This window comes from Oculina patagonica, chromosome 1 (assembly GCF_052425735.1).
Source record: "Oculina patagonica isolate OP01 chromosome 1, crgOcupat, whole genome shotgun sequence".
In the NCBI taxonomy this organism is placed as follows: domain Eukaryota; kingdom Metazoa; phylum Cnidaria; class Anthozoa; order Scleractinia; family Oculinidae; genus Oculina; species Oculina patagonica.
This window is the reverse complement of record NC_135758.1, coordinates 39,114,707-39,139,896: the sequence shown is the minus strand read 5'-3', so window position 1 is coordinate 39,139,896 and position 25,190 is coordinate 39,114,707. Positions and strand designations below refer to the sequence as shown.

Genomic DNA, 25,190 nt, shown 5'->3' with positions numbered 1-25,190 from the left:
AAGCGGAATATTTAAACATTACTCTGTGTGACAGCAATACTGATTGGAGCACTTATTAACGAACCTCCAGATAGCCAAAGTCCTTGATATAAAACGATATTCCTTGCCCCAGGAATAGTTATCATATGGAAAAGGACCATGATAAAACGAAAGCCACGTTATAGCGAACATATTTCGCCAGTCCCTTGGCCCTTTGTTATATGCCACGGAGAGATGAACGGATGAAAAACGGCACATAAGAAACTGATATTGTTTTAAAGAACCTGTGTGCTAAAGGTGCCGTAAGATGCCTTGTTACGTTAGACCGGTTGTATATATCCTTAAAAACTTGCAGCAGGCTTTTATCTGTAGGATACATTTGAACTTAGATCGCAAAATGATCCAGCTAAGACATGTTTCATTGGCACACGAGCATTGAAAGAAAGAAAAATTACCTAGAATTGGTTTGTTTTAGATAGAAAGCAGACATTTAGACTTTACTATAATCATACTTTACATATGGTATAGGTGGTATAGGTTTGGTAATGACTGACGTGCGGCTGCCCGGTACGAAAACCCTTAAAAACCCTGTGGGAAAAATAGGGAACGTACTCTCCAAACCGAAGGCCGAGCGCACTACCCCTGGAGATAGGGCCAATCAAATACCAGATTATGTGTCAAGTCCACCATATGGTTTACGTTGCGTAAGTCCATAGAAGGTAATGTCCTCAGCTGCACTGCTGATTGAGCTACACCAAGGTGTGACAAAGGTAATCCAGCGGCTGGTAGCAGGATAGACAAACATCGTCAAGATATATAGCTCACGCGTGCAAAACAGAAAATAACAAAACAATAGATGAGAAAAGGGGAAAGTAATGGTGTTGGGCCACTGGCACGGGAGATAGCCATATGACAAGAAACTGAAATCAGTACTGAACAACTAAGATATTACGTGGCACTGAAAACACCTGTACAGTAAAATTGGTCACCCCAGTAAATCTGATCAAACGTCAAAATAGTATTGCCGCCGACCCGTGTGAGAGTATGTGAAAGACAAATACTCCGGTTGTAAATGGAAGTCAAACGCAGTATAATAAAAAGAACTACCAAAGCGAAGAAAAACAACGTAACGCGAATGGAGACAAAATAAGGCGGCAATAGCGCTAATTAGGCACAAAACTTGCCAAAACATTAATATTAGCTGCGAGAAAACATAGCTAGAATGCAGCGAAGCAAAGTTGATATCATCTGGGCAAAAAGAGATAAGAATTATATTAAATTTCTGATTTTGCATTCTTTCAGTCAGCATCCCTGGGTGGGGCAGCTCATCTTGTCAATTTCTGCGGAACTGACACTGTATCAGGAATGGTTTTAGCAAGGTATGTTTATCTACCTCTTTCTTTTCCCCTGCCTTTTCTTCTGTACTTTATAGCAAATATAAAAACTTCCTACATTTAATTTTTGGAAAGTCATTGATATCAGAGTGTTGAAAAGGGACATATTTGAAATGAATTCATTGGCCAATTATTCCAGTATAAATACCTAATTACTGTACTTGAGGATGTGAATATTGTTTAACTCCTGTTATATTTAATTTATTCAAATATAGATAAACTAATTGATTGGTTTAAATACCAAGTGCTATTTTCTTTTTTTAATACAGTCAAGTAAATAACATTAACAGGGCAATATGATCTGTCAATCAGTCTTCAGCAGTGTAGAAAACCAACTTGTAAGGAAAAACAAGAAGGAAAAAAAAACATTTGTTTAGAATGTTAATTAAAATTTCTTAGTTTATAACACAAAGTGAACACATTTCTTCTCTCCATAGGAACTATTATGGATGTGAAATTGCGGGCTTCTCAATCCCAGCTGCTGAACACAGGTATCTTACAGTGGCTCTGTTGGTAGCTATCCCACAAACCTCAAACAGAAACTAGTAGTTGGAGTGGTGTAACTGAGGTTTTCTAAAGTTACACGTTCAATTTTATTATCCTTCTGACTTGTGATACTGGTCTTCTTAGTGAGCAAAGTAAATGTAATAATGTAACCTGTTGAGCAGTAAACTTTCAACTTTAAAAGCTCCGGGTGCATGTATAAGAGGGAAGACTAATTAAGCCTCTAAGAATACAGAAATAATTATGTTCCTTTTGAATAATGATAATAATGATAATGCATTTATATAGCGCATTTTCCATACGTTCAAATGCGCTTTACACACCAGACCACAACACCGGGAGCTTCGTGCCCTACTCTTTGCGAATAGTGTGTGGGTTCTTTAACGTCCCCTGTAACAAGACTGAAGATACAGGAGACGGGACCTACATTTTATCGTCCTTTTCCGAGAAGACTAGAATGTCTAACCATTTGCAGATGTAATTACAAAGGCAGCACATTCTCCTCAGTTATTTTAAGACCCTGAGTGTTGGTCCGGTCTGGGGTTCGAACCCATGACCTCCCGCACAGCAGTCCGGCGCTCTACCAATTGAGCTGATATTATTTAATGTATTTTCCGCTGGTATTCAGAGTAATTAGTTATGCTAAATTCTTTTGCACTTGGTGTCGCACGTTTACGTGCGACACACAACCTGTGATTGGTTAGTTCCTGATATTCACTCATAATCTGGATCCGCTTGCGAATCCTGCCATACTTCTTGTTTGCCTGATTGTTTACGGGAATTTAAGGGTAAAATAATTTACGTTCGGTTGAGCGAAGCGAATTAGAACGTAATTATTTTTTATCAACAGTACAATTACCACTTGGGGAAAAGAAGGAGAAAGAGAGGCATTTAGGAACATGTTAGAACAGGTGAGCCGTGTTTATTGTTCATTTATCTGTGGCAGCTGTTGTTAGTTGTTGTATTTTTGTGAGTCTGATATTTTCCCTTTAAGAAAGGTACTAATGTACATTTAGAAGCTTGGAAATGAAAGCAGGGAAAATGCAGCATGCAGTTTAAACAAATTAAAGCAACTTTTTCCCCGAAACTGAAGAAAAGACGCTTTTGCATTCTGATCTTCAATTATTTGTGGTCTTTCTTCAGAAATACCGTATTTTCTCGATTAAATGCCCCCGGCATTTATTTCAAACTTGGCCAGATGGAGCCGGCGTTTATTTGATTCCAGCAGTTTGTTCAAGCCTTATGTTTCTAAGAAATCATTTTCATTCACTATTTTTAACAGCCATATATGTAGACATCATTTCCAAAGCATATTACACCTTAAATAAATGTTAAAGGGGTTTGTTTTCAAAAACAGCTTGGAGACCCGGCGTTTAATCGAGAAAATACGGTATCAAGTCATAGAAAGATCACGTTAAAATTAAAAATTAAATGAAATATATGTTTATAGTGGTCATGCACTTAGCTTCATATCTCAACGAGATAGCTAGTTTACAGGCATGCCACTGAAACAGAGGAAACAAATATTTTTAAATGAACATAACAAGGTTAAAAATCCCAACTGGCAGGAGGCAGACCAGTTAGTAAGATTCATGTTTAATCAATCCAGAACCCAAATCTCAGTATCTTTTAATATAATTGCATTGTTAATTAGTTTATTGATGTGGTGATATCTGCATTTTTTAGTTTCCAACTGGTCTGGTGGCTTGTGTTAGTGATAGCTACAACATTTGGTAAGTTTACTTAACTCTGCTTTTTAGAACTATCTCAGGGGGAGGGAGGAGACTCCCATATGAAATGGATGGGGATGCTTGTCATCTCACCTATGGGTGTAAATTACGGATTCTGGGCCCGGTTGTTCAAAGCACGATTAAGCTAATCCAGGATAAGCGTGAAATTCAAATTCAATTTTATATAATTTCGTTGAGGTTTTCTGTTAATGTTTTCTGTCCCACAGTTTTGACATGGACCAATCTCAAACTTAACAAAATATTAGCTTTGGAAAACCCTTAAAAACCAGAGAAATTAAAATCTTAATCATCTTTTAATCCTGGGTTAGCGTTAATCGTCTTTCGAACAACCCGGCTCTGGTCTCCTTTTAAGTTTACAGGACAGAAGGCCAATATTTGTAATTGTCAGAATCTTGTTTAGGGGTAAGCCCTGGCCAAACGGTAATGCAAGTGGACGGCCAACGGACTTGCAAGTTTACTTGCAAGTGCACCCAAGTTGTCATAAAAGCCATTTCATTACTACGTCGCGCGCTGAAGTAAACAGCAAGACTTGCACTTGAAGTAAACAGCAAGACTTGCACTGACTTGCGTTTGGGTGGCCAAACGGTGAAAAACTTGCGTTGACGTGCGTGAAAATTTGGCTCGACCAAAGTGAACGCGAGTCATCGCAAGACAACGCAAGTGGACGCAAGTCCTGGCCAAACGGAGACGCAAGTGGACGCAATTTGAAAACTTGTATCTTTTTGCATCTCCGTTTGACAAGGCCTCACACGAATTAATAAACGAACACCTTTGTATTGTGTTGGCAGACCAGACCGGCCCATCAGGCATAAAAAGTGAATGGCTTGCATCTGCGGACAAAGCTGAATGTGACAAATTAAGTTTAAATTATTTTGCAAGGCGGTGAGATTCGACTTTGCCACAGACTCTGAAGATCGGTTAAGACTGGAAGTATCTTTAAATTTGTGTTTATTTTAAGAAAGGAATCTTTGGCAGGCCTTTGAACGTCTGCAAAGATCCTTGAACATCTTACAAGGATTTTCACCAGCGTGTAAAATTACTAACGTATGTGGTATTTACCGGTATGTCATGTGCAAATACAGGGAGGCTTGTGAGAAATACTGGGGCGAAGACTTGAAAGAACTTGTGGTAAATCGGGGAGCGAAAAATGGTAAGTTAAAAGTACTGAATGATTTATCACTGGTTTATTCCTCTGTGGATGAGGGATGTGTGGATTTATAATTAATTTGATTCCTGAATCTTCTTCTCCTTTGTATCAGGTGTTCTTGTTATTCGTCCCGACTCGGGAAACCCTCCAGAGGTGGTGGTGAAAGTTTTAAATATCTTGCGTAAGTTGAAGGATTTGATTAAGTTTATAACGCTTCCATTAAACTCATTTTTTACCCTTCATTTATCACGTTGGACAAATGACATGTATCCTAAAGCGGCCTTCACACGACAAACTAAAGTTGGCAAACTCATTTTGGCAAACTCAAGTTGGTGTGTGTGAACGACACAACAACAGTTGGCAAACAAGTTGGCAAACTGTTGGTAAGAATAGAGACAAGTTCTATTTGTCGCCAACAGTTTGTCAACTTGTTAGACGTTGTTGCGTCGTTCACACACACCAACTCGAGTTTGCCAACACGAGTTGACCAATTGTTTGTCGTGTGAAGGAATGTGCGCTGAGAAAAGCTTTGAAACGGCATTCATGAGTGAGCTTTGGTTGGGTCCTAAACTGAAAATGCCGTTTGAACAAACGCAAAAATCAGTGAAAGCTGCATCAAAGTAAAAGTATATCCGGTAAAAGCAACATTATTCATACACGCTTGTGTTTGGTAAATTTTGTCTGGCCGAGTATACAAAACCATAGTTAGTAGTACTAACTATAACAAAACAAATAATTAACTAACATAAAATACATAAGAATCTGAACTAGCGTGACGCTGGGGAGGAGGATGTTATCCCGGGACCTCCGGATTACAAGTCCAGCACCCTAACCACCGGGCCACACTGCCTCCTCAGTATTGAGATTGTCATGCTTTGATTCCTTTTCCTTTTTTGCGACAGAAGTCTGCAAACCCGACTCTTTGGCACAGTCACTGTCAATTTTTCGTATTATTTAACTTTTTAACCTTTTTGTTTCTCTCACAGATGGAAAATTTGGTGGCGAGAAAAACTCGAAAGGATTCCACGTACTGCCGCCTTACCTCAGAATAATCCAAGTGAGAAAATAAAACTTTTTTTTTTACATTTGTGTGAGAACAAAGCTTCATCGTGTTACTATTTGTGTTTCAGGGTGATGGCATCAGCTATGAAACACTGTCTGACATTTTAGAGAACATGAAGAAGCACAAATGGAGTGCTGATAATATCGCATTTGGAAGCGGAGGTAACTTGTTAAAATTTGTTTGGGATGTTTCTTTTCAGTTAAAGCTCGCCCAGTACAATACGAACAACGTACCTTTATTTTTTCTATACAATTGTGTTGTTTGTTATAAATTTATATTTCCCTCCTTGTCAATCCACTGACATTCTTGTTTTCTCTATGCAGGAGCACTGTTACAAAAAGTGGATCGCGATACTCAGAAATGCGCCTACAAGTGTTGCTTTGCTGTTATCAACGAAAAACCAGTAAGTATCAATTTGGAATCTTGATATAGGAATGCGGTACTAGTTTCAAATGTTGCTACAAATGTCTGTTCATTGCACTGTTAGTAGTGGTTAGGTTATGGTAATTTTTTTTTTAGAAGAAAGGGAATGCTGTTTTGGCATGATCCATAATCAAAGGGCAAACTTGTTTTAAATCTCCATTCAAACCGTCAAACCGGTTATAACTGTGTGCATTTGTTACAAGTAACGTATCTGTTTCTGTAGGTCAATGTCTACAAGCAACCCATCACTGATTCATCAAAGAATTCCAAAAAAGGTTTGTTGTCCCTCGAACTGGATGAAAAGGGAAACTACGTGACGGTTGAAGAGGGAAGAGGCGATGCAACAAAGGTACTATTTTCCGCTATTTACCCAATCTCGTCCCTAGAGGCCGCGATTCTTCTGGTCTGCACCAGGGATCGGGACCTCTGGGCTAATCTGAAAGCCCGCCAAAAAGACGGCCGAATCTGAATGGCTGTTGGAAACTTGTTCGTCTCAACACAATCTCTGGCGCACGAGCACAATCAAACCGGAATCAGGATTTCCTTGTTCCGGTTTTGAATTAGCTCAGAGCCGTTGAGCTCCGACCGCTGGCTAAGGGAAACTTAGGCTCTGGGAACGAGATTGCTATTTACCAAAAGGCAGCGATATTTTCCTCCACTTACAACAGCAAAAATTTCTTGAAACTAAACTGAATCAAATTATAACTGACAGAGCCAATCTTTAATTCGAAACAAAAACCGCGAAACAGGTGTCAAACGCGGGAAAACATGGAACCAGTGGCAAGCTTGGTAAAACGTGTAACGCAGGAAAACAAGTAACGCATGTAGCACGGGAAAAGATGTAACCTGTGGTAACGGCGAGAAACACGTGGCCAGTGGCACGAAAACTGGAGAAAACTTATTAAAAACAGTTTTTCTTTATACCACGTTTTGATTACTTGCTATTTTTTTATTTGGACAGGATCTTCTCGAGACTGTGTTTGAAGATGGAGAGCTTGTCAAGGAGTACACTTTTGCTCAAGTCAGAGAGAATGCCGAGATTCCATTGGTGAAAGAAGCAAAGAAAATGTCTTGATTAAGGCAAAGCGTTTATTTGCCTGTGTGCAAATTTACGCTCAACTCCAAGTCTCACTCTTTTAGAGTAGACATGTACTCGAATATGCAAATAGAAGCCTAAACACACTCACACACACAATTTGAACACTTCATGTACGATCACAGTTTTATCCCGATCGCCACCGAAGCAGAACTGAACAGAACTACGTTCTGCAGTGGGATCTCTGCTATCGGACACCGCCTATAAGCGGGCACGTGATCATGGCCCCGGCCACGTACAAACACTACATTTCTAACCTCCCGTAGGTGGACCCCTCCTAAGTGGGCACTTACCAGTTTCTTGCCCCGAGGGTGTCGGGTTACGGGAGGTTCGACTGTGCACAGGACACTCAGTCCCTAGCCCAGGATCCTAGAATTTAATACATAGTCAAGTCAGTTTAACTAAACCTCAGAAAATAGCTTCAAGATTTCTAATTGCCTATCATCCTATCTGCTAAGTTTGCAAATTACGTTAGTGCTGTCCAATTAGCGTGCGTCATGCTAGATGACATAATCACTGACCAGGAAATACCTTATTACATGCAATTTTCGCGACACGTTAATTTCGCGAATTTCGCGATTCCAAAAAAATTGCGAAATTAAATTGACGCGAACAATAAGTGTCGCGAACATAACATGGCAAGAAAATTAAGTGACTCAAATTATGCCATAATCAAGAAAGAATGAGTTAAGTACCACTGAAGGAAGGAATTTTCAATGTAAATGGATTTGTGGTCAATTGACTCAAGAACAATAATTCACGTACAAGCGTGACTTGCTTGTGGCCATTGTGAGAACTGCTCTGTTAGTCCTGCCGTTGCGTTTTTGTCAATTTTGACGTTATTTTTTTTTTTGATAAAGTCGTTTTATTTAATTCAAGGACATGTTAAATAATGCTGCCTAGGAAATGTAAATTGTGTCTTCCTCAAAACGCGAAAATAAAGTGATTCAAAATACAAAATTTTCGCAAAATTGCGAAATTTAAGTGTCACGAAATATGCGCACCTCAAAATCGCGAAATTAACGTGTCGCGAAAATTTCATGTAATAAGGTAGTATTGACCCTATTTTGGAAGATAGAGGCACTTTCCGGAATGTTTAACAATAAGACGTCAAGCTCGAGTATCCTACCAGCGAATACTTTACGAAAAGAATACAAAGTATGAGTTTCGCTAAGTTGATTAAGGGACGGACCATTGTTTTCTTAGAGGGACGTGGGGGGTGTGAAAAATTTTCCTCTGCAAACTTTTTTTTCGTTTATGCACCTCTGCAAACATTTTTTTCGAAATTCAAACTACGTTTTGTTATACATATCGCGTTTGTAATTTATTTATTTATTATTTAATTTATTTTGTCTTTCTAGGCCCTGAAAACAATTTTTTTTTTCAATATTTTTCATTCCCCGCTCCAAAAAAATAATGGTCCCTCCCTAAGCTACTATCATATATAAAATGTGTATTATTCCGGCAGTGACTGTTTTTGTCACCATGCGAAAATATCAGAGTTGTAGTATAATCGCGTATATTAATAATACTAGTGAGTCTATAACGCCGAAACTGGAAAATATTTAGCTGTAGAATAATTTCTGTTGTCCAGGAGGCAAGCGTTAAGTTATTAGAATTGCTGGAAATAAAATTTGCCATTAACAATAACGATATGTTCAGTTTTTTTTTGATTTCGAAAGGCTAAATGCTAAGAAGTCGCACAGCCAATCATTGTTGCTATAGCGTAGTTATATTACAAATAAATGAAATGAGACACTGTGAATCCTGGCCACTGAAAAAAAAAATCAGTGGCTCAGGTGGGACTCGAACCCTCGACTTTCGGGTTGCATGACCACTGCTCTACCATCTGAGCTACAAAGCCACAGATGGGAACAGCGCGTGAGTGAATCCCATATGAACTTACATGTGGACAGGAGTTTGCTGCAACGAACATGTGGAACATGTATTACATGTGAAGAACAAATAAATGCGGATAAACAGTGTTTCGACTCTAGTTTAGAATCATCCTCAGTCATATTACAATTAAATGAAATGAGACATTAAATCCTGGCCACTGATAGCGTAGTTAGCCATTCAAAACTTATGAATACCCGATTCCCCCTATAGCGCGCGCCTGCAAGGAATCACGGTAGTTGTATTCATCAAACCATGCGCGAGACTCAGCAATGATGCACGTTGCTGAGTCTCGCGCATGGTTTGATGAATACAACTACCGTGATTCCCTGCAGGCGCGCGCTATAGAGGGGATCGGCTATTATGCAAGCGCGTGAAACAAATCATCAGCGGGAAAACATTCCACTGGCGCAAACTCGTTCTCAGTCCCTTCTTATTTTTTCCTCAAAGGTGATGAAAGACTAGGAAAAATTATGTCGTGGGACAGGCTTTCCTTGATGCAATGCGCTCTAGTCACCTGTTATCGGCGGCAATCGCGGACTTCCAGCTGCAAATATTTTTTCCAGGAGATTTTTCTCATTAAAAAAAAATAGGGGAGAAAGTGGTTACAGTGTTGAAGCTTTGAAATATTAGGAAATGTAAAATACCCTCTCAATTAAACGCCCCCGGCGTTTATTTCAAACTTGGCTCCATGGACCCGGCGTTTATTTGAATAGTGCAGTTTATTGGAGCAAAATGTTTATTAAAGAAGGGTTTTAAATCATTATTTGTGACATGAATGTAATTTGCCATCATACCTAAAGCATATTACACCTCAAATAAATGCCTGGAAGGCTTACTAACCACTCTAGCTCGGAGACCCGGCGTTTATTTGGGGCCCGGCGTTTAATCGAGAAAATACGGTAACATGTAAATTTAGGTAAGCTTAAAAGCGGAGCTCCCTAGTAAGTTTTAAATTGCCTTTATCAGTTCAATTCTGGCGAATGACTGAACAGACCTGTCAAAACTAGCGTTCTTCTACACAACCAGCCTCAGGACGATTGTGACGATTCTGAGATTTTTCGGGCCACAGAAAATCACCACAACCGGCCCTGAAGCAAACCAAGCAGGCCCAAGCAGGAGGTATTCGCATCATTGTCACCAGGAGAAGATGCAGATAGATTAGATATGTACTTCGAAAGGACAACAATAACATAGGTCATTATAGCTGGGACTGCAATGCGCTGGACACCTGAAGGCAAACGCAGAAGAGGGCGCCCAAAAACAACACGGCGCAGAACGGTGGAAAGGGAGCTCAATTACAGCTGGAGCACCATTGAAAAACTGGATAGAGATAGGCAGGGCTGGAAAGACTTTGTTGCTGCCCTATGTGCCACACAGGCATGATGGGCAGTAAGTAAGTATTGAGTGATAGATGTCGATTCGCCCCATGTGAGGGAATCCGGAATCCGGAATCCAACATATTTTTGCTCTTGGAATCCGGAATCCAGGCCTTTGGAATCCGGAATCCCGCCTGTGGAATCCAGAATCCAGCCTCATGTGGAATCCGGAATCTACCATCAGAGCACTACAAAAACCTGACTCGTCCCCAGTCGTCTCTTATGCGAAAATTGCAAGACGCGAAGGATGATGGGAAGGAAGAAAGTAAAACCAGAAAGCGAACGTAAATTTTTGATATTTCGTTAGTAAATTCAAATCAAGTTCTAAATCAACACGGCGGTGTTGTGGTCTTTGATCATCCTGGTAGGGCGCATGCATTATTTGTTAAAAAATACCATTTTATCATGCTGCGTTTTGACCTTTAAAAATTGAAATTTATACCAAGAGTAACGCAATGTCTCTCAACTGTCAACAATGCTCACAGGAGGTGTTTATCCTTTTCGGTTCCATGCGGAGCTCGCCATTCTTGTGACACAGATGAAAATCCCTGTACATTTTCCACAAATTCGGTAATAGTGAAAGCGGTAAAAGGTAAGTTTGATTGACGGTGAAATCTGGCGAAGTTAAACCACTGAGAATTTTTGTCCAGGAAGTTCCCCTGTGGAAGAAACACGACTCCCAGGCGCCCTTTCGATTCGGCGATCAAGAAATTCTCAGTTCGAGCTGGTTCTTCTTGTCGTTTGAGGAGATTGAAATACGTACGGAATTCGAGATGGGGAAGCATTAGCCTGTGAACAGGCTCTCCGGCTCTCCGGTCGAGGATGCATTAGAAAACACTAAAACAAATGTATATTTCTAACTTGGTGTGGATTGTGGATTTTTTGCGATACATCAAGCGGATTCGCGGATCTCGAAAGTACAGCAGATCGCGGATAAGCCAGATAAGCTGACAGTTTTTGCCCAGATTCCGATCTCTTTATTTCGGGAAGGTCGGATCATGGATAAACGAAGTTCGAATCACTCTTGTCGGTCTTCGGCCATATGTTGGCGAATTGTCGAAAAAAAAAACAAGCAATGAAACGTGGTGTTGCATCCCGATCTCGGATGCTTTATTCTACTTGTCCTCTAGTGTATGTAGGAGTTCCTTTTGTTAATTTCTGGGGCAAAACCGATGTGCAATTTATTAGGTGTCGTTGTTTTCAATTAAATCAGCTTTCATCATTTCCAGTTTTACTCTAGATCGTTGATAGTGTAACAGACATTTTTTCTAACATCACCTTACCTTACCTTTACTTAAACACGGTTGTCTTTTTAAAGCTCAGAGAAGCTTGTGGGGCCGTGTTTTCCCAATCGAATTAGAATTTGGCAGTAGTGTTCTTCACAGTTGCTATTAATTGATACTGGAAACTTCGGGAGTGAAATTTTGAACGCTCTCCTTCAGACGCCACATACACAGATGCGAAAGTAAAGCTACGTCAGTCTGTTGCTCGCTTCTTTTAAAGCCAGGTTGGGTTGTTATTTTCTTCAGGAGGTCTCTAATCTGGGAATCACAATTGCTTTTATACTCGTGTAATTTGTTCGCTCAAGAGTTAAAAGAATGCCCGGTATAATAATCAAACATGTCTCGCGTTGCCAGAATCTTAAAATGATAACACTGACATATAAAAAGAAGAGAAGAGAAAGGAAACATTCATCTATTTCTATTTTATAAACTATATGATATATACATAAAATTTATGATCAAGCGGCCACGTTAATTTTGAATTCTTGTAAGACAACCGCCGTTGTCATGGTCGAAAACTAAATGAATTTTTAAACTTGGCAATATGAATACAAAAAATAATGTCTTTTAGTGTAATTTTCTTTCTTAAAAGCAACAGAAAACGCACAGAATTGAAAGGAGTCTATAGGCCTGTTTACATGATTCCGGAATGCTTTATTCTACTGGTCCTCTACTGTAGGTAAGAGTTCATGTTGTTAATATCTTGGACAAGGGGCATTGTTCTCTCGAAAGGAACGAGCCATTCATGTAAGACCTTGGGACAGGGTCTACCCGATCCCCTTAGGCAACCAATAACCTTATTCTAGATGTCAGAACAAAGTATTAGAAACATCACATTTAAGCATATTCCCCATCATCACTTGAATTAAATAACCGTCCTCAAGATAGTACGCTGTATCATTGCCGGAGAAAAATCAGGTAAGATCAGTTTAAGTCCCAAAGTTAGTTTTCAAATTTGTTTTTTTGCAAGTATATATGGAGTTTGAAAGATCAGAACACTAAGCATGACATCAAGTGGTGCAAAGTTAAACAGCCTAGGTCTTATTCGAATATTACCAAGAGATGTAATTTGTGTTTGTGGGAGAAATGTTTCATTTTATGTAAACCGGAAACGAGCCCGTATCGTGTTGCAGACATGCTAGGAAATTCTTGCTGGAAAACTTTATCATGTAACTAGTGATAAAGTTCCCGCGTGACGTGACATGTGACACACAATGTATTGTATTGTTCTGTATTTTCAAATTTCTTTCAATGTAACCGTTTTTTCTGGCAGTCCCCTAATGATTGCCTCGCATGAGGCATGAAACTCAGAGTAGCGATTAAACAGATTTTAATGCCTTGGTTGAAATCGACTAAAAACAGATTTAACCTGAAAACCAATTTGACCTGCAACAGATATTTAACGAAGTCCGAATCACTTTGGTCGGTTTTCGTCGGTATGTTGGTGTAATTGTCGCAACTGACAAGTGCTGGCAGTGAAACGAACCTTCTGAAACAGTTGGCATAAGAAGCAACATCTACTTTCCGTTGCAGCGAATCTATACCACACAAAGTTTTCATGTAATGCGGATTTGGACTTGAACGAGAACAGTGGCGAATTGACGGCACGGATCGGCGGATTTGCGTACCCCGATTCATCTCCTCTTTAAGCAATATATCATTTTTACAGCAATATTTTAAGCGCTGAACGTTTATTTTCTTCTAATTTTAAATGCATTTTCCGGTATCTGAGAGCATGCCCCACGCTTCTTCACTTAAATTCTTGATGCGCGGGACTGCGAGCTAAGTTAGCGTATCGAACTGTGAAACAGTATTTACGGGATTAAGTAGCCTGTGTACAGCCGTCCCGCTCCCCTCAAAAAATCGGGGTGGGAACGGTTCCCTCCCGATTTTTTTTTTTAGTGGAGCGGGACGGCTGTACACAGGCTAGGGATTAAGCTTTTTGCATGGAATTATAAATGTAATTCCGGCTGTTCTTTGTTCTATAGAAATACGTGCGTAATTTCGAAGTAATCAATATTGTAATTTAATTGAATTTTTTTCTCGCTTTACGCTCTACATTTTTACGTATATTTAAATTTAATATACTAAAAAAAAGGAAGAAAATAGACGACATCGCATCTTAACAGCTGAATATGCTATAAAAATAGCGTAATCTGCTGTTGAGGTACCACTAAAAAACAGATTTAAAAGGTGTGGAATCCGTAATCTCGCACCTTTTGGAATCCGGAATCCTCAGACATTGAATCCGGAATCCAGTCACTGGAATCCGGAATCCACGATGCGGAATCCGGAATCCAAGACTCTCTTGGATTCCCTTACATGGGGCGACACAATAGAGACTTATAATGAGGCAGTGATCCGATGTAGGGTGAAAAACAGCGCAATGTTTACCTGAGTTAGGGCTTTAAATTAACTGCCTAAGAATGTTTCAATTATTTTGAAAATCGGACATTTTATTACAAACTTATTTTTCTTTTTGACTGCCAAGTTTAAAAAAATTCTATCGGGCGCTTTTTATTTTGCGATCATTTTAGTAAGAGGAGGCCCTTTTTCGACAAAAGAGAGAAATAACACTTCATACCAGTTCATATTAAAGCCGATGTTTCAAGAAATCAAATGAAACGATTTCTCTAATATTTTCTCCCAAGGTAATTGGATAGTACAAGATTCACTTAAGGCCAAAATGTTTCTTGATCGGGCCTCGTGAACGTTTTCTCAATAATGTATTAAGACTGCTTTGTTTTTGTTGTATTTTAGCACCTGAAAACTTCATCCAAAATTTTCTCGAAAACGCTCTCATAGAAATTCTTCAAATTTCGCAGACCTTGAGAAAACTATGTCAAGTCCAAGATCTAGAAGCCTTTTTTCAAAATTATCCCTCTATTACAAGAAAATCGGTCTCGTGTAAAATGGGTGGTGACGTCATTATGTTGCTATGGTTACTCCGATTTCGACGAAACTTATCTCATTCGAAACTTTCATCTTTCTTTAGTACAGCTGTGCTGATCGATTTCAGTCGGATTGTTTACGGTGGCGTACAAGTTGCTCAAAGTTGAAAGGTATCGTCACTCAAAAATCCGATCGAGCCACCTTAAATGCGCACTCACTTTGTTATCAAACCTGGGCCAAATCGGGCTGACAAATCGGAACGTGAAAAACGGGCAACCTCTTCCCTACGGAATTGAGGTGCACGATTCTTAAAGCGCGCTAAAATAGCACGTTAGTCAATAAATTAACCAATCAAATGTGTCCATTGGCAGCCTGTTGGAATTTATGATTGCAGGCTGAACAACCCAGTTATTTCATTGTTTTACGACCAGTGACGGTGAATCTAGAAGCAAACAAGAACAGATTGATCGAATGAGATAAACCCAGGTGAGGTCCTGAAACGAACTCATTTGAAACTTTCAAAACTTTTAGCAAAATTTTGCTCCTATATGCGTGGTATTATGTGAAAAGAAATCAATTGTTTCCTCTACATTCTTTATTTCATGTTATCGTTTTGTTGCGGGAAGTTCATACATTCACCTTATTCGATGGTTGAACATGCAATACGCGCGGACATTTGGCGTGTTGCGTAGTACTTTTCCGAGTCCAGTAGAGGAGAGAAAAAATACGAGGAATGAGCAGAATGCTTGCGCGTATTATACGCTAAACCATTGAATATTATTCCACTGTTTTCAAGCCTAAAAGATGTAAACAATTTTGTAGCTCCGCTTTCCGTCCATATTTTTGCCCTGTTCTACTTTTTATTAGTGGCTCATATTTTATGCGTTAGCTTGACCTAATGTGGCAAAATGGCGTACGGTAATAGTGGGACGATAACGTGGAACATTCCACGAGTGACGTGGTTTTTCAGTATACACACGAGAATTTTGGTGAGTGCGTACACAAAGAAAAATCATCCTCGGTGTAAAAACGTGTGAAACTCACCAATAACGTAAAACAAAGAACGACCGAGGCAACAAAGAACCTCAAACAACACAGAGCAGGAAAACAATAGCTCCAAAAAAAGGAAAAATTTCACAGGTTCTTACACCAAGGTAGACCAATTTGTTTTTTTATGAACGTGACAAAGGTCTTGTAATCCAAAGCTGTTTTCTCCTGGGTTTTCTGAGGTCTGCATAAAGTTTTCTGTCTTTAAATCAGATGAACTAAGGAAATAAACATGAAGGGAACTAAGGAAATTAACGATACATGTTATTAACGTAAAATCAATTCGTTAATTTAATGCATGAATGTAAACAAAACGTTTAGAAAATTCGCGTCAATTTTATTGCGCGTAAATTTTGTTTGCGCTGTTAAAATGCATCGTTGTATTCCTATGCTTCTTTCGTTTTTGAACAACTGTCATAAACTAAGCTGAATGAAAAAAAGGCGTGCGCTACTGGCTGCTGAGTTTCGGCGGGAAAACTTGGAGGCCGTGATAAGAAGAAATGGATATGTGCCGCAACCGAATAAGCGCCGCATTAAGGACCAAAAAGTTAATAAGCGTCGCCCCCGAATAAGTGCCGCAGTCCCGATGCGGCGCTTATTCAAGGAATTCCGTTAAACTTGAACAGGACTACAGAGCAACTCTAAAGGCAAAGATGGATTACGTATCGATCAACGAAAGAAATAAAACCTAAGCTACCCAAACAATAGTAGCTAATAGTTACTAGTGTTTGCAGAAAATGGGGCAGTCGTTGTCCCCATAAAGGTGGAATGCGTTCGTGTTCGGCGCAAGGATACGAATGTCATCGATGCCATAAATTCAACCATTTTGCAACATATTGTTTCTCAAACCAATTGTTACAGGGAATAAATCGTATTTCAGTCATTTTTTACGTTTCGGCGTCATCGTGACACCATTCTCAAGGCAAAGTGAATAAATAATGCGATATCAGTTTCTATAGTCTCTACGAATTAACATAATAACAAAGGATCACAAATTCTTCAAGTGAACACCTTTGCGCGAATCGAGTCCGTTTGCACGTTTAGGGATGGTTTAAGTTGTCTTATGAAAAGCATCTCCTTGATTAGGCAATCAAACTTTCTTTCTGTAGAATAAATATGGACCAATTCTCAGTGTAGAATAAGAAATATTCGTCGGAAACGTGAATTCAGCAAGCAATCGTGACTATAATCATGAGGATTTTATAAGGATTTTTTGGGTATAAACAGGATGCTGTTGCTCCTAAACGCATGCATGGGCACCCCCCATTTTTATTTGAAAATTTTAGTTCCTATAACATAAACAATCAATAGGCAAAGTTTACAAAAAAACTCAGTGCAGGTTCTTTTTCAGTGGAATAACCTTAAATAGCTAAGTTGTAGACATGTTTGGGTACAAATCTCTGTGACCTTAAAAAACTTGAGACAACTCTGAGACTTACTTTAGAAAGCGAATAAAAACTGACCTACACGAAAAACCGACATAGAGAGAGGTCACCCAATGACAATTCAGGACAAACGTAAACTAGACTACAACAGGAACCTGTATGGGGGTCCAAACCAAGGACAGTAAGAGTTCCTAAGTTAATTTACCATGCGAACGAAACCTTCAAATACAAACACTCGATTATATAGCCGACACAACCTAAACTTAGACACTTCCCGTGAGAGCTGAACCTTGAAAAACCTTGGACTATGGACTGGAATAACAAAGAAACCTTGAAAATGACAAAAGCCACAGAGCGAGCGCAAACATGTCCACTGACAAAAGCTCAGAGCTCTTGATAAACTAAGGGCGCGTTCGTTCGGGATCAATCCGGAATAAGAATAATTGGAATAATGCGAGTTAGCGTTCGTTTGGCTTCTCTTCTCATTCCGGAATACTTGGATTACATTCTGGCTATTCTGCTCCCAGGAGCAGAATAGCCGGAATATATTCCGGAATATTCTTATTCCAGAATATTTCCAAACGAACGCACCCTAAGAAAAACAACTTTAAATTTTCGTGTAGGTCGCATGTCGGCCCTTTAAATCACAAGATTCTCTCACGATAGCTCAAAAACTATAAACAATTGATCACAAAGTAGAATTATTCAATTCGAAAAACAACATTACGCTTCATAACAATATTTAGCATCAAAACGACACTTCTAAAAGCCAACAGCAGCTAATTTCAACTATTATGTACGACTTCAAAGAAGCGTGCTTACTGGTAAAATAATGGATTGTCCTTTTTCTGTTCCGAACCTTTTGTATTCGTTAATCTATTAATAATTAATAATGGTTGTTTTGTTCAGTTACCCGATTGTGAATAGTTACTTTAATGGAAGTAAATAAGCTCTAGGGAGTTACTTGCAGACCTCACGTTCTCAACTAATGCGAAAAATATATTCTACGTAATAAACATAAATTAAAATATATTAGGTATACATATTAACCAATCAAATGTGGCCATTGGTAGCCCGTTAGAATTTATATTTGGCAGGCTGAACGCCCCAGCTCTAATGAGAAGTTAAGCAGCTTTCTGAACAGTGGAGGTCATTCATCGTTGTACGACCAGAGACGGTGAATCAAGAAGCAAACAAAAAAATTACAATAAGGTAAACCCTATAGCTTTTATGGTGAGGTTCTGAAACATACTTATTTAAAATTTTCAAAACTTTTGGTCAAATTTAGCTCCTATATGCGAGACATTGTTTAAAAGAAATCGATTCTTTCTTCGACATTCCTTATTTCATGTTAGTTTTTGGTGCGGGAAGTTACGCTTGTCAGCTTCTTTGATTTCGTTTCATTTTAATTGTTTTGGAGGTTTCGTCGGTTTTGTCTCGGTAGTTTATAGGATTAGGTTATATGGTTTCGCTCGTTTCGTACCGGTGGTTTATCCTTTTAGCACATGACCTACGAAAGCTCTTATATGTTTTCAATTTTAGTTAATACAATTTTTGATTTCATCTTTAATGAAAAATTAATCTCTATCAGCGAAGTTTCCTTCATTTATCCGCCTTGAGCTTGTAAGTTTAGGCCGGTTTGCAAAGCGGAGATGTGATTGATTACATAATACTGATTACATAAGAATTACAAAAATGCAAAGGATAAAATTGAATATTGAGTTTAGTTGCAGCTAATGTACGACCATGTTCGCGTAGAACATATGTTATACATGTGGATTAAAAAATATACTAGTTATGCAATGGTTTCGAGTGTCATACCGTGAAATATCGCACGAGGTGACTTGAATTTTCAGTAACAAAAATCAAGTCACGAGGGTCACAAATGGAATATTCACGGTATAACTAAGCTTACTTAACGAATCCTGCAAATTTACAAAAAAAACTACAACTTCGGGTGAATACAACATGCCAAACTTGTAAAGCTTTTTATTTTACAGGATCTGGTTTTGATCCCTTTGTCGCTATTACAGAATGATAAGTTGACAACGCTAGAACAAGTTGTTCTAGCGTTGTTCTGGCGGTGGTAAGCCATTGGTAATTCTTGTTTTAGAACATTTGTTTTTTTCATGAATGTGACGAAGGTCTTGCAATCCAAAGCTGTTTTCCCCACCGTTTCTGGGCTCAGTCCTTCTGCAGCAACCGGACACAGATGACCTAAAACAAAAGAAATAAAAGATAAGAAGCAATGCTGCTCTAAAATACAAAGAATCACAAAGGAAAAACAATATCACCTCATTTGCATCGGGTACCTACAGAAAGACCGAAAATAGTCACTCTTTTGCAAATTCCCCGACGTCTTCACAAAGTTTACCGGCTCTAGTATCAGGTTGTTTCGAAGACTTAACTTAATTTACAGAATGTGGATTCAAGAGAATAATTTAACTCTTCATTCATGTTTGAATAATTGTCATTTTCTCGCCTAAACTGAGCTGAAAGAAAGAAGGTCGATCAATAAGGTCAGAAATCTTAATGCGCCAGACAGAAAATCAAAACAGCGGAAAACCACCGCGCCAGACACAATAAATTTCTCAGCAAGCCAACAGCTTATCTTTCCCGGCTAACAAAACACATATAATTTTGCAGAACAAGTCCACGACTTGCACTATGATCTAACCAGCTTTAAACAAGTTTATATTTATGCTACCGAGACTTTTGTAATTAATTTTATCATCTCTATAAATGGATTGTAAGGTCACGATGGTTGTATCAGAGGTTTTTTGTTTTCAATGTTTTTTGTTTATGTTTATGGACCGAGACGCAGTCACGGTTTGATTATCACGCAAATAATTTTTAAGTTTTTTTTTTTTTCAAACAGTTTTAAGGTCGCTCGGGACCCTTGCTCATTATTAAATTCATTAGCCAAATTTCTTGATGGGGTGCTCTCTTGTAAAGCTTTAATTCGCTATATTTTGAACATCAATTCCTCTAAAATTCATCAAGGATAGTAGGGAATGATGGAATTACATCATCGTTGTCCTTTTATTGAGAGATGTCTGTTTACTGTGATTTTACAAACTCTTAAAACTTTTAAAACTTAGGAGACTTCTCGTGATACTGCCTTATCGTGCCTGCTCGCTAAGCCAACTACAAACGAATATCGCAGGATTTGGTTTATCATATTGCCCACTCGTTGAGATAGGCATATAATAACACGGTTATTATATAAAAAGTCGAGAAATTTATAAATTTAGTGAAATTATTATCAAAGAAAGCAGCTCCCATTCGCAAAACTACAAGAAGCTCGAGAAGCGTAAAACCGCACAGTCAAACAAGGAAATGTAGTTGTTAAACAACTCTCGGAGTGACCCGAACACCTATGCAGCAAGAGAATGCCTGAATACCAGGTTGTGTTAGGATGAATTTTGCAAGGCAATGCAGTTGTTGTAAAGGTCTCGATACGATTGGTCGCCGAAATTTTTGTCTATTGCCGTAAATGAAACAAAGCAAACTGGCTGAAAAAGAACCCCAAGGTACCAACGCGAGCACTATGAGTGTCAGAAAGAAAACTAATCTTAACGTGATTCCTCTAGAAATGGAGTTAACCACTGATGAGTTTTTGGAGGAAATTGGCAGCTTTGGCCGCTACCAAATCCTGCTCAGCGTATTTTGCAACTTGGTTTATATGCTGTGGTGGGGCATTCCTGTAATGAGCATGCTTTTTATTGCGTCGGAGCCTGGCTGGAAGTGTAAAAATAACAACACATGTCCCTTTACGGAGACCATTCGTCTTGGAGATGACAACTACTCTTACAGATGTGATATTGCCAGGGAAGACTGGGAATTTGGTGATGACTTCACGTCAGTTGTCACTGAGGTAAAGTAGATGTATAAATATGTACTCCAGTTTAGCTCCCACCCTCGAAAAAGCACGCGCCCTCCCCGCCCCTTTAGGTCATGAAATTGGAAACTGGATTCCACAGGTCAACATTTTTTTTTAAAATTAACGACGGAGATGGTGGATCCAAGATGGCATTTTGCACTTGATGCCCCCATTTTGGCGCGCAACGCAAGTATAGTTTAGTTCCCGTTGCAGTCGACAATTAGACGGTAAGGGAATGCAGACCTCTCGCTGTGTATTTGGTCGTGGCTGTTAAACATGTACGGCGGAAGATTTAAACACGTGACTACAGAGAGCAAATCATATTTATTTTAATAGTAGTATTTAGTATTTAATTTAAGTTGAGGACTTGAACTCAGAGACCAGAACCACCGAACTTTCACTCGACCATTTACAATCACAATATATGACAAGTTATCTGGAATTTTTGCATTAACACTTCATTAACTGTTTTTCACAGTTTGACCTTGTGTGTGATCGTGGCTCATTGGGATTCGTCTCAACCTCTGTTATCTTCGTTGGATTTTTTATTGGCAGCATTTGCGTGAGCAGCATCTCTGACAAGTTTGGAAGAAAGTATCCCGTGTACATCTGCGGGTTTCTTTGCTGCGTTTTTAACTTTGCTTCAGCTTTTTCTCCAGCATACTGGGTGTTTGCCACTTTTCGCTTTATCATTGGATTCATGATTGGTAAGTCTTGTGTTCAAAATCGATGGAGCAGCTTCCCAGCTAGAGCCTGTTTGCGCGTTTGTTGTTTATGTCAACGGGGCGGAAGAGCACCAAAGACATAGACTATCCAGTAAGCCAATCAAAAATTGTAACAAATACATGCATGTAGCCAGATCATAACACTAGAAAAGGTGTGCGTGTGTGTGCGCGCGACACGATCAGATTTGGTTTTACTTTAGATTTGTTATGGCCTGTCCACACTGACCCTGGTAAATTTAAAAACGTATCTTTTTTTTTTACCTGTATAGGTCAACCGTTCACACTGAAACGGCGTTTTCGGTCACCGAAAGCGGTACTTTTCAAAAATGCTAGCCCTCAAAAGTAGGTCTGTATCGTTTTGAAATTTACCCGGGTTTTGTGGACATGGACTAAGAGAAAGAGGCGCAAGTTTTTAAACCAATCATCATTAAGCGTAGTACATCAAAGCCTAAGCAGATTCGATATACTTTCGATGACCAGGAAAACCTCAAGATGTTACTTTCTGTCTATCGTGCAGGTGCTTTGAGCATTCCAATCTTTGTGATGGGAACTGAGTATTCTGGAATTCGCCACAGAGGCATCGCAGGATCTCTAATTTGGAACGGATTTATGGCCGCCATCTTGATGTTAGCGGGACTTGCATACCTTATCAGAGATTGGAAACAATTAACGATGGTCACTGGAGCTCCTGGCATTTTGTTGATGGGTTGTTGGTTGTAAGTAACCAAAAGCTTTATTTCTTTGTCTCACATAACTAAACATACAATCATTCCTGCCTCGTCCCAGGCGCCGATTGGCCGGATGGCTAAGGCGGGAGAATAGGTAGCGCGGGGGTTAACGGCTGCGGGACGATCATTTTTGCCAAGAAACCGAACAGGATCTGCCAGGCGTCCGTTTTCCCGTCTGCATCAGGCAAACAACGCCAAGCGAACCATGCACGTCACGTCAGTCCAATAACGCCAAGCGAACCGTGCACGACCAAGGAGGAGGGCGCCTGGGGACGAGGCAGCTACTGTTCTTAGAAGACCACAACACCCATTTTTTTCATCGTCTTTGAGGTGATTGAACATGCATCACATGGTATGCTTGGCTGTTTTACTCGATCAACTGTTTTTAGCTGACGTGAGTTGGTTCGCGCGGCAAAAAAGAACTCGTCTGCTGACAAACTTTAGCACAAGTAAAGTCGGCATGAGCAGCATTCAGTAGCTAAAACTGTCAAACGTTCACAACGCGAACGTTTTGATGGCATTGATGACAGATTCTTTTCTTACACGACGAGGAAAACCATGAAAATCTGTGTGTCGCTTAAATGGTTTTCGTCAACTGTGCTACAGTTTACCAAAAATAGTTGATCATGTCGTACAACCAAAAATGTGTCACGTGATGCATGTTGAATCACGATGAAGAAAAAAATCTTAGGCGTCGCGATCTACAGAAGAGTGCCTGGGAGCGCAAAACTGTAACTGTAAGTGTGCTAAGCACCAAAGACAAGACCGAGAGGTAGAATGGATAGCATTAGAGTAAAGATTACACTAATGAACCTCTATATAACGACTTACTTTTGTAAAACGAACGATATTCTTCGCCCTAGTAATGGTAATTTAAATGAAAAAGAACCCCAATATAACGAAACCTCGATACATGTAGAGATCATATTTTGCCAGTCCCTGGACCCTTCGTTAATATCGAGGTTCCGCTGTATGAAGCGAGTAGGGATAGCATGAAGCGCCTAGGGATAAAGATAATTCCAACGCCATCGCAAGTAACCTCTTGGTACTTTACAAGGTTGCCGTAACGGTTCACCAGTAGCTATCTACTTCTGGGTGGAGAGAGTGAGGCACTGTGAAGTGGCGTGCCCAGCAGTTTGTAAAATTCGGTCGTCCTTATTATTCCAATTGCAGCAATTTCCCACATCCTTCCCATCTGTCGGTATGTATGACGGTAATATATTTGTTATTGTCCCATAGCTTTACCCCAGAGTCTGTCCGTTGGTTTCTAAAGAAAGGCCGAGTGGCTGATGCCAGGGAAGCCTTAAGTAAAGTCGCCAGAGTTAATGGCAAAGAAATGCCTGACGCAGAACTGAAATTGCCGAAAGATGAGACGAAAGAAAGGCTTGGGGACATTCGCGACTTGTTCTCGTCAGCTAAAATGACTCACAAGACGCTTGCTTCTTGGCTCATGTGGTAGGTGTCAAAGAAATATTCCACGTAAATTACCCATTAACTTCTCTAGCTAGTTCTGCAGTTTAATTAGAATGATACCTAAGATTTTGGGAATGTTGCTCTATGAAGTTTGCCAAAGATTATCTGCTTCCTACAGAAAAAGACATTAGGACTAATATTCCCCCAGAACAGTCCCGAGCAAGCTTGGTTAATAGCGGAGCTCCCACTGGCGCCGAAGGCGCCAGCGAGCGGAAAATATACAGAACCATGCTTTTGGCTTTCCATGGTCAACTTGGCTAGCGGCATGGTTTGCGGGCGCGTACGTACGGCGTACGTACGTACATACGGAGTCGCGCAAAATGGCGGCCATTGTTTGATGGTAGAAAGAGTGAAGCAAGATGGCCGTTTAAAGGCGGCAGTATGAAGGCGGCCTTTAAAATTTAAAGGGGTTGAAAAGAAAAACAAGAAGCAAAGAAGCAAAATGTGGCTGAGAATTACGTGTAGAAGGTAATCGACCGCCAAAAAGTGGACATTGAGAGCCATAATCGATCGATGACTTTCATGTCTATTTGTAAAGCCAGCGTCGTACATGAAGGAGCATTCGAAAGCTAAATCGGTGTGATATAATAAACAAACCATTTTATTGCCACGGGCCAGGGTAAAAAAAGAAAAAAAAATACTGACCCCTCTGGGATTTGAACTCACGACCTCCCGCGCCGCATGCTGGCACCTTCTCGATTGAGCTAATCCGACAGGCTCTGATATAGAATGAATATATCCTATATCAATGTAATAGATATTGTGGGGTCTACTAAATTGCTTCGAAACTATAACAGAATCGCAAAACTATTTTCTACTGCTAGAAAGCAGATAATTAACTATATTCTAAAATAATTTTTCGTGTCATGAATAATGACATTTGCCCTGCTTTAAGATTATTATTTTTGTCGTACCGCAGACATTCAGTTAAACCGTGAGCGATTTAAATAAAGCACCAATCAATCAATCAATCAATAAAATTTATTTACCCTCGGAGCTGACGGGGGCTGGCTAGGCCCCTAGCAAAACATATGCTAATATGCCGAGAAAATAAATTACAAATGTAAAAATATATACAGAACGCAAAAATTAGTACTTTGGCCGCTTATTCACTCGAGTGAAACATTGTAAGCTCCAGCGAA

At 39.6% G+C, this 25,190-nt stretch overlaps 2 protein-coding genes across 2 annotated transcripts in view; both read left to right on the top strand.

Moving 5' to 3' along the window:
• Window positions 1–524: 524 nt before the first annotated feature.
• LOC144646925 (nicotinamide phosphoribosyltransferase-like) lies at window positions 525–9,332 on the top strand. Its single transcript, XM_078506641.1, has 12 exons — window positions 525–683; window positions 1,282–1,358; window positions 1,811–1,864; window positions 2,728–2,788; window positions 3,564–3,610; window positions 4,711–4,778; window positions 4,888–4,956; window positions 5,762–5,832; window positions 5,906–5,999; window positions 6,162–6,241; window positions 6,485–6,610; window positions 7,223–9,332. Exons 1-12 carry the CDS (start codon window positions 525–527, stop codon window positions 7,334–7,336), a joined length of 1,020 nt encoding a protein of 339 aa, XP_078362767.1. The 3' UTR covers window positions 7,337–9,332.
• An 8,732-nt stretch (window positions 9,333–18,064) lies between these two features.
• The window catches only part of LOC144630034 (solute carrier family 22 member 15-like), a 15,006-nt gene continuing 7,880 nt past the window's right edge, over window positions 18,065–25,190 (top strand). The window contains exons 1-5 of the mRNA XM_078488317.1: window positions 18,065–18,451; window positions 20,833–21,116; window positions 21,601–21,829; window positions 22,365–22,563; window positions 23,815–24,030. Coding sequence (XP_078344443.1) covers window positions 20,835–21,116; window positions 21,601–21,829; window positions 22,365–22,563; window positions 23,815–24,030 — 926 coding nt within the window. The 5' untranslated portion in view covers window positions 18,065–18,451; window positions 20,833–20,834. The remainder of the gene's footprint in view (window positions 18,452–20,832; window positions 21,117–21,600; window positions 21,830–22,364; window positions 22,564–23,814; window positions 24,031–25,190) is intronic.

Coding starts and splice junctions, on each gene's coding strand:
- LOC144646925 (XM_078506641.1), top strand. CDS start 525: ATGACTGACGTGCGGCTGCCCGGTACGAAAACCCTTAAAAACCCTGTG. Junction 4,779..4,887: donor AAATCGGGGAGCGAAAAATG/GTAAGTTAAAAG, acceptor CCTTTGTATCAG/GTGTTCTTGTTATTCGTCCC. Junction 6,000..6,161: donor TATCGCATTTGGAAGCGGAG/GTAACTTGTTAA, acceptor TTCTCTATGCAG/GAGCACTGTTACAAAAAGTG.